Source organism: Mugil cephalus, chromosome 9 (assembly GCF_022458985.1).
Source record: "Mugil cephalus isolate CIBA_MC_2020 chromosome 9, CIBA_Mcephalus_1.1, whole genome shotgun sequence".
NCBI classification, from domain to species: Eukaryota; Metazoa; Chordata; class Actinopteri; order Mugiliformes; family Mugilidae; genus Mugil; species Mugil cephalus.
The window spans coordinates 7469259-7484694 of record NC_061778.1 but is presented as its reverse complement, the minus strand read 5'-3'; the positions used below and the strand labels follow the sequence as shown (position 1 = coordinate 7484694).

The window sequence follows — 15436 nt, the reverse complement described above, 5'->3', positions numbered from 1 at the left end:
CTGCTGGCAAAGCGAGATGAGATTTAAGAGAATGACACATCAGCAGCACTCCAACACACCAATTAGATGGGATAGGATAGGATAGGATAGGATAGGATAGGATAGGATAGGATAGGATAGGATAGGATAGGCAAGTGGCAGCGGAGCTGAAGAGGTTATCTGCGTATTGGAGAGATGCAGCATAAAACAGATAAACAGAAATCAGTCTCTATTTCTCTGTGAGTTTATTTCTACAGTCCTTTCCTTTCCTTTTTTTTTTTTTTTTTCCACTTGGGGACTTTCATCTGTCTGAGATTCTTTGTTCCCTTGAGTTGTGTCGGTGCTTATTGAAATGGTAGATGTGAGGAAGTAACAGAGATCGAGAGACAATGCTGTACATTGTGTGATTACGATAACGTTGGCTGATCCTGTCTGTGCAGAGGTGGTATCTAAACAGTCGCAGTGCTCTCTCTCTCCGCCTTGAGGCATGCAATCGGCTAGAATAATTTTCCACTTGCAGGCTCGTTTCATAATCTGCTGGAAATCTTTCAGGTAGAACGCGCTCCTTGCTTGTGTGCTTAGGTTCGCCCAGTGTAAACCGGGACTTTGCACTGCATTAAGCTGATTTTAATCTAGAAACAGACTCCGATACTTTAGTTTGCACAAGACCTCCTCTGGCTACACGAGAAAGCCAAACCACACTTCCTGTTTTGAAAAGGAGACAGGGAATCAACACAGCTGAGGCCCAACCTACCCTCCTTCCAACTCCTCTCCTCCTCCTCTCAGGGAAGAGATTGTAATTAAAGTTGGAAGTTTATCTTCCCTTCACACACCGGCAGCTTAGAGCTCCTTGAAAGAGTCCAACTTGCAGTGCGCAGAGCTTCAAATACGCTGAACCCAAGCCAGACAACCAAAGAGCTCCGCATCTTTGTTCTTCATAAGCCTCTTACACATCCTCCTTCCTCCTGCTCCTGTTGCTGTGTGCGTGACTCGGCTGAAATTATGCCACACGCATCCATTCACACTTGAACCGATACGATAACGCAAACACGTGTCGCTGCTCCCTAAACTGCCAGTTCAAAATGAAATGAATAATTTCGTGCTGACCTGATATGACAGCGTGAGGGCTCGTGTGATGAAATCATGTTGCAAACCCATTATTTTCTCTCCTTTCAGTGGCCTACCAGAGAGGTGGAGAGGGTGTCAGCAGCGCTGGAAGGTAAGAGAGTCTCTAAAAAGCATTTGAATGACAATATTTAAGTACTCAAAATTAAAAATGATTAGAATATTATTTATAATACAAAAATCCCAATAAAGATGAGTAGGGTTGGGCACGTGCACTTTTCTTTGACGAACACTAGGGGGAGTGCTGTGCCTTTCTAAAGTAGCCCAGAGCAGAGGGGTGGCAAGGGGATGCAGTAGTACTACCACTACAGGAACAAAGCCCCACATAGTCTACACGCAGCCCATCCTTATCCCATGTAGTAGAGAGCCACATCCAACCACAAGGCTGTGCCATAGCATCACCATATAACATCAACGGAGACACATAAAACAAACGACACACCTCTTCGCGTTGTGGAATGGTGCATTGTGCATAAACAGCACAGACTTGGCAAATGCTGCATCAACCAACCAGAAGTCATTTGTGTATCCACTGGATGGCATTTGGCTTGTTTTCATAAAGATGGTAAATGGAAAACGCAGACAAAAAGAAAGGGGAAACGTGCATTCATTTGGTACCCTTTCTTTACCCACAGTCTGAAATACTGAATACTGCACTGTATTGTGTGTGTGTGTGTTGTTGTTCATGTGTTAATGGATAGTTAGCTTGAAGCCATTAACAGCAAATCCATATTCATTATATTACTGAGTTGTATGATTGAATCCAGCATGCAGCATGGCTGTGTCAGCTCTGCACAAAGACAATGGTCGTTCAATATCAACACACAACCGCCGCGGTGATTGAGGAGCTATTGTGAGATTGTATTTGGTTGTGCAAGACAAATGTGCTCATTACCCAGAATGAATCCAAGAAATGAGTCATTTAAGAGGGAATGAGGAAATGTAATTCAATGCTAATTCAGTGTTGGGATATGCAAACTGGGAGTTATTCTGAGAAGATTTGAATACTGAAACAATATACGGCCCTGTCAGAGTAGCACACACTCCCTTTGTACGCTAGATTGATTCACTTCACCAGCAGTAAGATGTGATTTATTTGTCTTTTTTTTTTTTTTTTATATATACAGTATTTGGCCTGAGGTCAGGTTGCACATTTGAATCCTGTTAAACAAGCCTCTTGTATTGGGATTAACATGCAAGAAATAGGAGTACAGACATGTAAAGAATAGATGTAGATGGCTTTCTTCTTTGCTTCTGTACAGCTAACCAAAAAAAAAAAAAAAAACTTTTTTACGTGATAGAGATATTGTGTGACACAGTGGAATCCACTCAGGGAGCGTTTGTGGTTCACTGACTGTTCAGGTTGTGCGTTTCGTAACATTGGGAGTGAATTTTATCTGGCTGTCTAATCCAGGCGGATCGCTAATGCTCACGAGGGCTCAGGGAAAGTGTCATCGGCTGTGGGCAAGTCGAGCACACACAATCTATTTAGTTGGGCTTTTCTCTAATGTGCTTCCTGGGCCTGTGTATGGCCAAAAGGCAAAAAAGTACTAAAGCCGGATTTCTAGTTTTCCTATTCTGAGCTGGATAAATAAACTCCGCGTAATCTCCTCTTTCAAATATTATGTTACTGTGGGCGCCTGAGTTCATTCACATAAATTTCATTGCGGTGTGTTGGCTTATTCGCTTAAGATTGTTAAGCATTTGGTCATATATATATATATATATATTTAATTTTTTATTTTTTTTTTTTGCAGGCCTGGATTGCTAAACATTGGGGAATCTGCCACTCAACCCTGGCTGGCTGACACATGGCCCAACTCCTGCTCCAACCACAACGACTGCAGCATCAACTGCTGCACTGCAGGCAACGGCAACAGCGACAGCAACTTGGCAACGTACAGCCGACCAGGTACGTTTGTGTCATCCCTGCCACGCGAAGCAAAGAACCAAAATAAACTTCCCCCCTCAACGGCAACAATGCAGCCCTTGACTGAACAACTGTAGAGATAAGAAACGGAGGCGCTGGGGGAATCTGCAGTGCAAAAAGAAGTAAAATCTGATATCTAGGTTAGCTCCCTGGAGAGTTGTTCTGTGTATCTCTCCCTTTTGTAGGTCTCCACGAGAAAAAACCTGGAGAAATATTAGGATTAAGAAAGGCTATGTGCTTGTGTGTTTGATTTATCTGAGGTTAAAGTAGAGCTGTTTTAGGCAGGAAATAAAAGGAGCACACTGAGTAGGGCTTATAGCTCTACTCTGTTGCTAATCGAATTGCTCTGCTGATTTCCATACAGTTGTTATAGCCGGTAATGTAATTTCCCCTAAGTGCTCAGTTATTTAAGAAATGTGCAGCGGGCGAAGAGGTCAAGGCTGGACTGCAGACGATGGCCAGAAGCAGAGAAAGAGAGAGTGATAGAGGAAGAAGGGTGCACCTGGAAGAGCAGATGGGAGGAGAGGGGGGGTGAGAAAGAAGTGATGAAGAGTAAGTGTATGCTAAAACTCAGATATATATTTAGTTATGTGGGCAGAATTACAGAGTGTGAGGGAGACAAAGTAAAGTGTATGGAAAAGAAAAAAGAGAAAGAGACGCCTCCAGGTGGCCTTTTAGTTTATTCAGCTCTTGTACAGTTATCAACAAAGGAAAGCAAATTTGGCCCCAGATTCTTATACACTGCTGCCATACCATATACACTACTGTAGACACACACTGGCCTGTCGGAAATGTGCAGCCAAAAATCTCAGCCTGGATGACATAGGACTTAATGTTATTAATTCCCAGCCATGACGGAAAAACTCGATCCTCAAAAACACACTCGGCAACGAAATGTTTTAAATTATGCACTGTGGGACTATGCCTTTAAGGGCAGCACATAACTCCTGTCCAGCTGTTCCGCCTGATAGCCATACAGCAACTCAATAGTTTATCCTGACTTCAAACCTTTCCTGATGAGGATTAATAATTCATTTTGTACACTTTACAGTCAAGTTTAGTTTTTCTTTGTGCTAATCACGCCTTTGAGGTTGAAATGTTTAAATCTACCCTAACATGGTGTGAGATGTTTAACAGGGAATAACAAGCTAAAGGCAGCCCTCACTCCTCGCATGATACCCCGCTGTATGACACTAAGGAGCTTGCCAGACGCATGCTTTGTGTGTGTGCCAAACCTAAACTCTGTGAACATTAAGAGGATCACTGACTAGGTGACAGAGCAAAGAAATAGGAGTTAATGTCCCTTTATCTCAGCCATAGGGGCGCTTTCACACGTCAGCCTTTGAAGTGTCGAGCTGTTCCGTGCAGCCGAAATGCGAGGCGCGTGGCGCGAGCAGCGAGCGGCGTGCACCTATGGCCGTCCTTGGTATTTACCGCAAGGCTGGCTCTCAGATCTGCTGGAGGATTTGAATATTTTATGAGCCAGGGAAAATTGGATCTGTCAGTGGAGCTGTGCTTTTACTGCGTGCCTCATTCCAGGTCTTTGATACAGACATGTCTCCCTGTCCCTCTCAATGAGCAGAGACGCTCCCGCCGTCAGATGGAGGCGAACGCAGTTGACACCCACATTGAGTCATGGGTGAGACTGAGAAGAGACTAAGCGTGAAAGGTGTAACGCCACCTGTGTCACTCACCTACAGTAGATTATCACTTGGCAAACACCACTGAAATAGAAATGTCTCTCTGGTCATTAATGATCTTTCAAAAGCATGAAATGAGAATTTGTGCTTCGCTTTTCTCTCGTGAAATTCTTTCAGCTGTACAGTAGATATACGATTCCCTGTTGTTTGAAATCTTTTACCAAACTGGCACACTGCTGCAAAGCAGATCAGTAGTGGAAAAACAAAACAAAAAAAAAACTAAATACCCTCCTCATGTTCTCCAGCCGACTGTATCGCCAATTATAACAATCAGATGGAAAACAAGCAGACCAACCTCATGGTGCCAGAGTCAGGAGTCTATGGAGATGTGGACCTGTCCAACAAGATCAATGAGATGAAGACCTTCAACAGCCCGAACCTAAAAGACGGCCGCTTTGTAGGTCCAGGGGGCCAGCCGACACCTTACGCCACCACCCAGCTCATCCAGTCCTCCATCATGGGCAACCACGTAAACTCAGACCGAGGCACTGGAGGCAGTGGAGGCGGACTCGGGGGTGGAGGGGAGGTGAATGAGAAACACTGCTGGAAGCCCACCTCAGTCCATCAGCAGAAACAGGAAATGGGCTCCCAGCTACAGTACAACATCATGGAGCAAAACAAGCTGAACAAGGGTGAGTGTGTGGAATACCCAGCAGCCACCTCCGCACCATCGTCTTCCTCCACTTGATTTTTTTTTTTTCCCACTCTGTTTTTTCCTCTCCTGGCTGTTCCAGACTCACTGTGGATGTCTGTAGAAGAGCTTTGTGCTCTTGGCTCTGTCTCAGTCCTTTCCAGTGCATATAGACATCATCACTCTTTCTTTCTGCCTGTCTGCTTGGCATTCATGTAACCCCTCATCACCCTCCATGAAATCATGTATAATCTTTGATGCTAAATGTGGGTCAGGCCTGAACTGCTGTCATCTTATAGTGTCTGGGATGCCATTTTGCGATGTAGCCAGGTGTGAGGGTTTATCTTCGGTGTCGGATTTCTTAAGGAAAGACCAAGATTACTGAAAGATGTTGAGACGCTTTGAATGAAGCTATCATCACCTTGTTGTACCTGCAGAAAGGAACCGCATCTGGTGTGATAGTTTTGAGATTTGCGTGCATGTGTTCAGAGACTCGCCTGAAAAAGAATGAACTGCATGCCTCTTTGCCTTTGTAACACTGAACACTGGGTTCATTGTGTACAAAATTTCACATTTCCATTGTGAAGTGATGAACAATTGCTGTCCTTCATCTCCTTGTTCATTACAAAAATCAATGCTTTGCTTGAACTTCTCTGACTGAGCAAGATGTCTGCCTGAGACTGCACTAACCAAACACTCTCCACCACCAGACCGCTACAGAGGAGGGGACAGTCCTATGCCGGCCACCATCCCCTACAACCAGACCCATGACAGCCACACTGGGGGCTCCTATAACAGCTCTGACCGAGGCAGCAGCAGTACCTCAGGTAAGATGGTCTGGCTATAAAAGATGCGAACAGTTCAAGAATGGGCCGTCCGAGGTTATAAAAAAGACTCTTAAAGTTGGTCAGGAATTATACACCAATCAGCCACGACATTACGACCGCTGACAGAAGTAAATAATTCAATGTTCTGCTGGGAAACATTCTGACCTGGAGCATACACCTGTTACTAGGACCACCTAAACCAGACCAGACTAGGCACCCCCCACCCCATACCAATGATACAACCACAGGATGCAGCCTGGCGCAAGACACACACACACACAAATCGTTTAGAAACAACTAAAAAAAAAATACATGAAAAACAGCAGAGCAGAGCAGAACCCCTCGCTAACAACCCTCAGAAGGCCCATATCCAGTCTCTGATGAGTCACAACTGTTTTGGAGGCACAAGGGAGACCTACACAATATTAGGAAGGTGGTCATAATGTTATGCATGATGGGTATATGCCTGTATTAGCGTACAATCAGAACAATAACAGAATCAACCCTTCATATCATTACATGGAGCAGGTCTCCTCCCTTAAAGTCTGTCATGTTGTGTCAGTCAACTGGCTAAAAAGAAGTTCCACTATATTTTTTACACTGAAGTGGTTGCAATCTTTGTGTGGATGTGATCCCGTTTTCCTAAAAGGTAATAATTCTTTTACAAGTATGCCTTAAATGATAATTGATTATTTTCCACGTCAATTTTAATCTTAAAAATAAACTGTCAGGGAAGTGGAAAACTGATAATAAAAAAGAAAGAAAGAAAAATGAAGACAGCAATCCCTCCAAACAAAAGCATGAGTGCCAGGCCTTTGCTTGTGTCTTTTGTTTTCCGAGTGCGCTGTCATCCAAGGATTTTTAAAGCAAATTAGATAAAAAGATCCCTTTTTCAGGATTATTTCTCATTGTGTTGCTCTGCTTTGTATTTTAATTCTCTTTTTGTCCTTGCTTATTTTGCATTACTTCCGTTAATTGGCTCTGATTTAATTCCAGCGTGGAGAGGCCCAATTTCATCAGGGCCTCAATGTCTGTCTGTGGACAAGGACAAATGACAACACATTGTAGACGGCATGCAACACTGCCACCTTAATGCCATGTATCCATTCTGATATTGCATTTGAAGTTCAAGCCATTAAGGAGAAGCCTTTAGTGCTCGCTGCACATCACAGCTCATTGGCTCACAAGTTTAATAGTTTGGTATTAATTGGAGCCTTTTGTGCCGTTTTCTCCCTACTTACCTTTTCTCTTGATACTGGCTGATGCCTCTGAGAGGAAATAACACTTTTATAGTATTTCTCATCATTTAATAACAGAGAGGTATGCGCACACTTGCATGTAGTAGAGGGTTCTATTAGCCTATGTCCTCTCACATGTAAAATCATTTCATGTTGTGTCAGTCGGCCTTGTTAGTGTTAATATTATCTGCTGTCAATCTCTTGCTTGTGATTTGTTCAGCATTAATAATTGATGTGTTTTTCAGACACAGAGAGAATATGAAAATCTATACGTAGGTGTCTTGTGACTGATTAGATGTTTTTTTTTTTTTTTTTGTTGAACAGGGAGTCAGGGTCAAAAGAAGGGAATCCGCACCCCCAAACTGCCCAAACAAAGCACAATGAATTGGGCTGACCTTCTGCCCCCGCCTCCTGCAAACCCACCCCCAAGTCGGAACACAGAGGAGTACTCTCTATCAATGGAAGAAAGGTAGGACATGTCTGCACAGACAAAGACAATCTGACAGGCATGCACACGCTGTGTTTAGCAGGTTACTTCATCCCTCTGCCCTTTCTCCTGTTTCCCACATTCATTCCAAGCATTTGCCCCAAAGGGTTTCTATCTATTAGCGCTAGGTTCATACCAGACCTTGATAGAAGGACGGTATGAATATTTAGTGCCTGTTTTTCTGGCTCTGATATATAAAAAACATCCATGTTTTTGTTGAGTGATATGAAGCTAACAAGCTCTCTCCGTTGGCAGCTGTGATCCAGACATGCAGTGCCCCATGCCCCCCTCCCACATGTACCTGCAGCCTGACGAGCTGGAGGAGGAAGAAGAGATGGAGAGGGGGCCCACGCCTCCCATCCGCGGGGCGGCCTCCTCCCCCGCTGCCGTGTCTTACAGTCACCAGTCCACAGCCACTCTCACGCCCTCGCCCCAGGAGGAGATGCAGCCGATGCTCCAGGACGGACCAGATAGCCACGAACGCAGGTACACGCACGCGACCGGAAGAATGAGTACGAAAGGCGACGAGGGGCTTTTTGTGAAGATGTTCAAGGTGTACATCTACTCTTTGAAGCCTCACAGAGAAACAGGATCTTTCATGTATTTAAAATTCATAGCTGTTTTCCATGATTGAGCCCATTAACTCCATTCTGTATATTGTGCTGCACTGTTGGCCATTTTTCAAAAGCGTATCTTAGCTTTCAGATTGATTTACCTCCCAGGGAGTCATTTGTCACAGTTCATTTCAGCGCAGACATTTAAACAGTTCAGCCTGAAAGGTGAATATAAAGTAGTTTGAAAAAAGTGATACATCTTCTACATTTAGTCAAGTTAATGTAAAATCATGAGAGCGTGGTAATCCAGCTCCGAGCAGGATGTCACGTTATTGTGTCCAAACTAAAAACAACATGTAGAATTCAACAGCTGACACACACTGTAAAATAAACTGCCAAATTCACATCACGGTGGCCGTGAATAAAATCTCTAAATTAATTAACCTCCCATTGCTCTTGAGGGTTCCTTCCAGATATTTATGCGTTACTCGTGTCTTGCAGGCGCCACGCTGTGAGCCCCCCACCCCCTCCCAGGCCCCACTCCCCTTCACACACATATGGGTACATCACCAGCCCACTGGCCTTGGACACTGACGGCATGGAGGAGGAGGACATCTTGGAAGAGGAGGAGGAGGATGGCGATGATACAGACGCGGAGGTGGCCAAGATGCACTACCACCACACCCATCCCCACACACACCCCCACCATCCCCAGATGCATCCGCGAAGGTTGCTGCTACGAGGACTTGAACAGACACCTGCGTCCAGCATGGGCGATCTTGAGAGCTCAGTGACCGGCTCCATGATCAATGGATGGGGGTCAGCTTCTGAAGAGGATAATGTCTCTTCAGGGAGGTCCAGTGCAGTCAGCTCGTCAGACGGATCCTTCTTCACAGATGCCGACTTCGCTCAAGCAGTTGCCGCAGCTGCCGAGTATTCAGGCCTTCGAGTGACTAAGTACCCCAATTCACAGGGCCAGGAAGTGGGAGGAGCTTCAGGTAGTCTATTTCCACAAGAAATGTTATTGTACACATTTCGAGGAATGGAAAATAACTAACTGTTCCGTTTTTTTTGTTTTTTTCTCAGCACGAAAATACCAAATAAACCCATCAGGCCACCGTCCTGGCAGCCCGGTGTCTACAGACAGTAATATGAGCATGGCAGCTGTTCACAGGAGGCCTCCTAAAAAGCAGAAACAACATCCTGCAGGTCATCCAGGAAACCAACGACGTGAAGCCTTCAATGAAGGTGCGTGCATGATTATATCTATTCAAAATTAATTTCGGCTAAAAACTGTGATCATTTGACACTTAATAAATCACCAAGAGGAGAACCAAGAGGTTGAATTTGTTTCTGTTCTGGGAAGAACACAGATCAACCATATTATTTTATCTTGTGTAAAAACGTAGACATTCAAGCAGGTTTGCTCCCACAAGTTCACCCTCGACCAGTTCCTATCAACGCCCTGCCTCAAGTCCCAGTAAAGATGTGAAACAAACTAGATAGTGTCAATGAATGACTGAGTACGGTTGTGCCGTGAAGCCAAGTTTTAATCATCTTCTCTCGTGTGTTTATGCTCATGCATACATGGCATCAGTCCTGATCTGTGGCAGTGCTGAACAGATCGGGCGAGTGGTGGGATGAAGGCCAGGGCCGTGGCGGGAGGAATGGGGAGGGAATGTGGAAGGGGGGGGGGGGGGGTAGTCTCAGGGGAGCTCTGCCCAGCCTGGCGATGCTGACACTGGGATGTTTCTCCACTCTAGCCACTAATGAAATTGATCCAGGTGCTCCCTCTCATTCATACTGAAAAGCCACCTTTCACTCAGTGGGGGCCAGACATAAACCAAACAGGGGCTAAATACCGGAACAGCTGTACGCAGAAGGACACACTTTAACCTTCTTAAGAAAAAGAGCAATTTACTTTTTATGGTTTATTTAAAAAAAAAAAAAAAACAACACACACAAGCCAGAATGGATAGCCACCATTTTCCTTGTTTTCTCTCTGCTTTGATCTTGTCGGAGGGTCACTTCTAAGAATGTATCTGTATGTGAGTGAGTGCACACTCTGCTGTGTACAGTTTGTGCTGTCCCAGCGCTGCTTCTCCTCTTAGTGTCAGGTGTCCTTGAGTGTTGGAGGCACTTGACAGGGAGATTTAATATCCAGCTCACTGGGAGCCAGACCAGCTATATCACCCCCCCACCCACCCCACAACACACCACCCCTCCGCCTCCTGCCATCATCCTTATATCCTGGCTTCTTCCCCATCCACTGCCCCTCCCTTTGGAGTGATCTCTCCATCCTCCATCCCACTCCTCTCTCCTCCGTCTTTGTTTGACCAGGGAGGGGGTGTGGGGGAGTGGGGTGGGGGGGGCGGACTGACAGCTCTCTGCAGTTCTGTCTGTCTATCAGTCCTCCTGCTGATTGCATTTGATCTGAATGGATTGTTTTTCATTTGGAGGTTATTGCATCCCCTGCCCCCATCCACCCGCCCTTCGTACCCCGTCTGTGGTCTGGAATACTGGTGACGAGGTGATAGGTGAGGGAAGTGATTTAATGAAATTTAGAACAAAGAACGTGAAAGAACGGCCACTGACTACGTTCTCTAGCCGTAACATATGTTTTAATGTGCATCAGTTATGGGCCTCTTTATCTTTTACGTTACATCTGACTAAGACCACTATACAGGACTAAGACTACACCTATGCACCAACAGCTTGACTTCCCCACTGCTTAACCCTCTTTGACCTAGTCATTTCTCTCTTGTTTGCACAGCGGATGTGGCCAAGTTATATCCCCACCCCGTGATTCATATTGTGTTCGACTCTAATGCCTTTGTCTATCACCTTTCTAGACTTAACCCTTTCCCGCCCGTTACGCTCTGCCTCAGCCTCGTCTGCCTAATTAACCGACGGGCCCTCAGACCCATCATACTTGGCAAGTTCAGAGACACATTTCAGACCTGAGCTCTGTCCTCTGCGGTATTTCCTCATAAATCTAACAAGCGCTCTGCTCCTCCCGTGCAGTGAGCTATAGCTCCCAGACTGTGGCATTGATCGGACTCTGACCGAGGCAGAACTCAGGAGGCAAGACAGATATTAAAAAACTGCAGACGCTTTTCTGCTGTATGATATTGACCGTCACTCTTTTATATTTAGGGGAGAGAGGATGGAGGTAGAAGATAATTAGAAAAGTGAATTAAAGCTGCTTGGTTCCACCAATAAGACTCAGCAAAGACTTCCCTATAGGCCTTTAATGTGTAAAAAAAAAAAGTCTAAAACCTTTCATTCTGTACAAAGTATAGTTTTGTAAATCTTTGTCTGTGAGGTAGTTACTGGAATCAAGAAAAGTGTATGAGCTGACACTCACCATATTTATTAACTTTCTAATCCTATGTGGATTATGAGTCTGGCTGCCAACGAGACCATCCTTGGGGTTGGAAACTGATTAGAAGATGAAAAGCCATCGATCGCGAGCAGACAAGGCTTTTTGCTCACCGTTTTGTTTAGATGGCTGTGTGATGTGTGAGATGCTAGGCGGCCCCACTGGCTGGTCTCATATGAATAATGGCTCAAGGACATGCGGCATTGATTCATCGACAGGGGAAGTCGAGCAGGCCAGAGAGCCAGCTGCTGACCGTCACACTCCCCTCTTGCCTCTCGCTCAAATCTCATAACTCTCTGGCCAGATTTGGCCTCTCTAATGTCATCTTTTCTGTTTACCGCCTGTCCGGAGGAGTTTCCGTTCAGCATGGCTGTGTGTACAGCTCTGGGTGTATGTACACATACCACAGCTGTGTTTGCACATCACCTTGCAGGTGTGAGACACGCGAGTGACAGATGATACACACTGAGGCTTCGAGAATACACAGATTCTGGGTGCTCGGTCTTGTGCAGTTACCTAAACCCTACTTTCTGATGTCTGTGCTTAATGCGTTCTTGCTTCCTGTGTTTATCCTTCAGATCTCCCACCTCCACCCATTCCACCTCCAGCAGTGCTTAAGTCCCCGACACACCCCTCCAAGGTGGCCTTAGAAGGCCGGGGGGTCATTTCCCCAAAAGCGGGTGACGGTCGAGACAAGAGAGGAGGAGCCACCGGCTATCGGCCGAGGGAGGGCTCAGACCCCAGAACCGGCTCGTCCGAACGCAAAGACGCTCAGGACAGACAAAAGACTGCTCACGGAGGAAAAGGGAATAAACACGAGAGTAGCACTGCCAACAAGGCGCGCCAGCACGCAGGTATAGCATTGGTTACGGCGATAAAGAATCCTTCAGTGCAACGTGCGGTGTCTCAACTCACTGTTACTCTGTCCCTAGGTTCAGAGGACATCCTGCCCTACAGCCGACCACAGTTCCCCACAGTCAACAGCCCCCGAGACCCAAGCTCCTCCAGCTCCATGTCCTCCAGGGGATCAGGGGGCCGGCGGAGAGGAGATGGAGGCCGCAGGAACCCTGCAGACATGGGCCTCAACACCTCTGGAGCCTTCCAACCAGGAGATGAAGAGCTTGAGGTAAGGACGTCAACAAACTTCACATATATACGTAAAGATCTGATCTAAACTTTAAACTGAGCATATTAAAACACTGTTGTATATGTTGTTATTAAAGGCTTTATGGTCTAACTAAGCACTGGAACGTCTGGAATTAATCAGCCACAACATTAAAACCACTGACAGGAGAAGTAAACATTGATCATCTTGTGACATTTCAATGTTCTGCTGGAAAACTTTTGGACCTGGCGTTCACGTGGATGTTACATAGACAGGGACCAAACACCCCCACCCAATAGTGATGACATTTGTTGGTGGCAGCAGCCTGATACAGGCACACACACTAAAACAGTTTAGGAACAACTAAAAAAAAACATGAAAAACAGCACAAGGTGTTAACCTGGCTTCCAAATTCACTAGATCCACAGAGACCCCTCCCCTCAACCCACAGGACACAACTGTTTTGGAGGCACAAGGGAGACCTACACAATAAAGTTATGCCTGATCGGTGTATATAGCTGTTGCACTGTTAATTAGAAATTTACGATCAACAAATTAACGTCTCAATTTGGTTTAACAACAGATGGAACTAGTCAGTTACAGCTTTGCAACGTTACCAGGATCATAGCTCCAGAGTCAAAGTTGTACAACTTAACCCAAGTAACAAACAATAATATGAAGAAAAGTACAATTAAAAAGCACAATACACAGGTTGCATCTGAAGTCACGCTGACACTAAACAACATGTTTTTCTTTTTGTTTTTCTTTTTTACCAGATGGTAGAAAGCTGAAGAACAGAAGAAGAAAAGGAGGAGTGGTTCAGATTTTTTTTCCAAGGGTGATGCACCATTGTTTCTCTTACAATTTTAAATATCTCAGTATTTCACCATCATGTTGGCTGCCATCATACTGTACATCAGTAGTGTTTCTTTACATCTGGAAAACAGACCAATGTTTGTTTGTTTTTTTTATATATCTTATCATTTTCTATGTCCATTTAAAAAAAAAAAAGGAAAGAGTCTCTGAAGATAAAAAGAATGGTGCATTCAAGACGAAATACGCAGTAGTATATTTATGTTTAATTCCAATGCAATATGGAGTGAAATCCTACTCCAGACATTGACATGACGCAGCTTGCCTTGACAAGAACTTTGGAAAGCCCATACAGTGAGATGTTGCTGTAACAAAAGAGCTGCAAACAGAGAGGGGGAGGTGGACTGTCTGTAAATATACGTGTATACATAATGTCTCCTTGTTTTACCCACTGTGGTACCTCAAAATTGTCTTCCTCGTTTTATTTTGCGAATTCTAATTTTATTATGCCAGTAAATATAATTATTTTATCATTTCCATCCATGTTGTAAATTGCTATATTATTTAGCTGCCCCAAGAAAGTGCCACTTTGGGAAAATTTCTTTTTTTTTTTTTTTTTTTTCCTTTTTGTAATGCACTGTTATGTTTCGTGTTGTCATCAATGTTTGTTATTTGTTTTACTTTGGTTTTAAAAGCACAATCACTAAACTTTATTTTAAACCATTCTATCTATTAACCTTTTTGTCTTACTGGAGGAAAACAGGTATGACAAAAGAGTCTAGTTAATCCTGATGATGATGATGATGTAGGTAAAGGTTGCTGTTTACGAAGGCTGTGCTTGAAAGGAGACTCCTTGCGTTGTGATTGTTGCTCTCTCCAGTTCTGATGCTAACTCAAGTGATGAAAAAGACAGTTAATGTGAGTCATAGCTGCAATGTAAATATCTTTTTCGCATTGACCATAAACTCAGCTATTGCACATTAATCGAAATGGTAATGTTGTCTATGAATGCACTTAAATGAATGTCAAATACAGGAAATAAGTCACTTTGGGAATCTGGAGAGGTTGTAATTGGACAAGAAGAGTCTCTTTTCTTGATACAAAAGGGCTGCTGTAGCCCTGTTTCAAGGAGAAGGGGTGCTGTTGTTTATTCATAGGACATCTGCAAACATTTGTTTCGTAAAGCAAAAAAGTAAAAAGAACTAAAAAAAAATGATGAATAAAAAAGTTCAAACTCTAAATGGTCTTTGGGTCTTTTGTTTTCTCAACGGTTTAATTAAACGAATCCATGCCAAACTATTCCATCCAACCAACCAGGAATCGACAAGAATTTTTTTAACAGTGGAGTTGATTGACAGATGCAGAGATGTGAAACTTTGTTTGGTGCTGCAGCTGAAGAATCCGGTGATAATTCAATGTTTTACTGGAAAACCTTTGGACCTGGCATTCGTGTGTATGTTACTCAGACATATAGGCCTACTATACATCTAGACAAAACCTGGCACCCCCAACCCATAGCAATGACACTCACTGTTGACCTGGCCTCCAAATTCACTAGATCCCAAATTGATCAAGTATCTGTGGGATGATCCACATAGACCGAATTGGAATTTTTAATTGGAACGCCCCTCAAAGTCGGATTTTCTACTCGGACAGTCTTAGAAT

General features: G+C 44.3%; 1 protein-coding gene across 8 annotated transcripts in view; it reads left to right on the top strand.

The window, feature by feature from the left end:
• Positions 1–15012, top strand: part of robo1 (roundabout, axon guidance receptor, homolog 1 (Drosophila)) — a 207573-nt gene extending 192561 nt beyond the window's left edge. For 7 of the 8 annotated variants that reach the window (XM_047593828.1, XM_047593825.1, XM_047593824.1 and 4 more), the window contains 11 exons: positions 1156–1198; positions 2862–3016; positions 4980–5366; positions 6076–6192; positions 7755–7899; positions 8173–8403; positions 8973–9469; positions 9558–9719; positions 12432–12707; positions 12786–12979; positions 13735–15012. In XM_047593828.1, coding sequence (XP_047449784.1) covers positions 1156–1198; positions 2862–3016; positions 4980–5366; positions 6076–6192; positions 7755–7899; positions 8173–8403; positions 8973–9469; positions 9558–9719; positions 12432–12707; positions 12786–12979; positions 13735–13749 — 2222 coding nt within the window. In that variant the 3' untranslated portion in view covers positions 13750–15012. The remainder of the gene's footprint in view (positions 1–1155; positions 1199–2861; positions 3017–4979; positions 5367–6075; positions 6193–7754; positions 7900–8172; positions 8404–8972; positions 9470–9557; positions 9720–12431; positions 12708–12785; positions 12980–13734) is intronic. The other variant, XM_047593832.1, reaches the window with a different exon arrangement.
• The last annotated feature ends 424 nt before the right edge of the window (positions 15013–15436 follow it).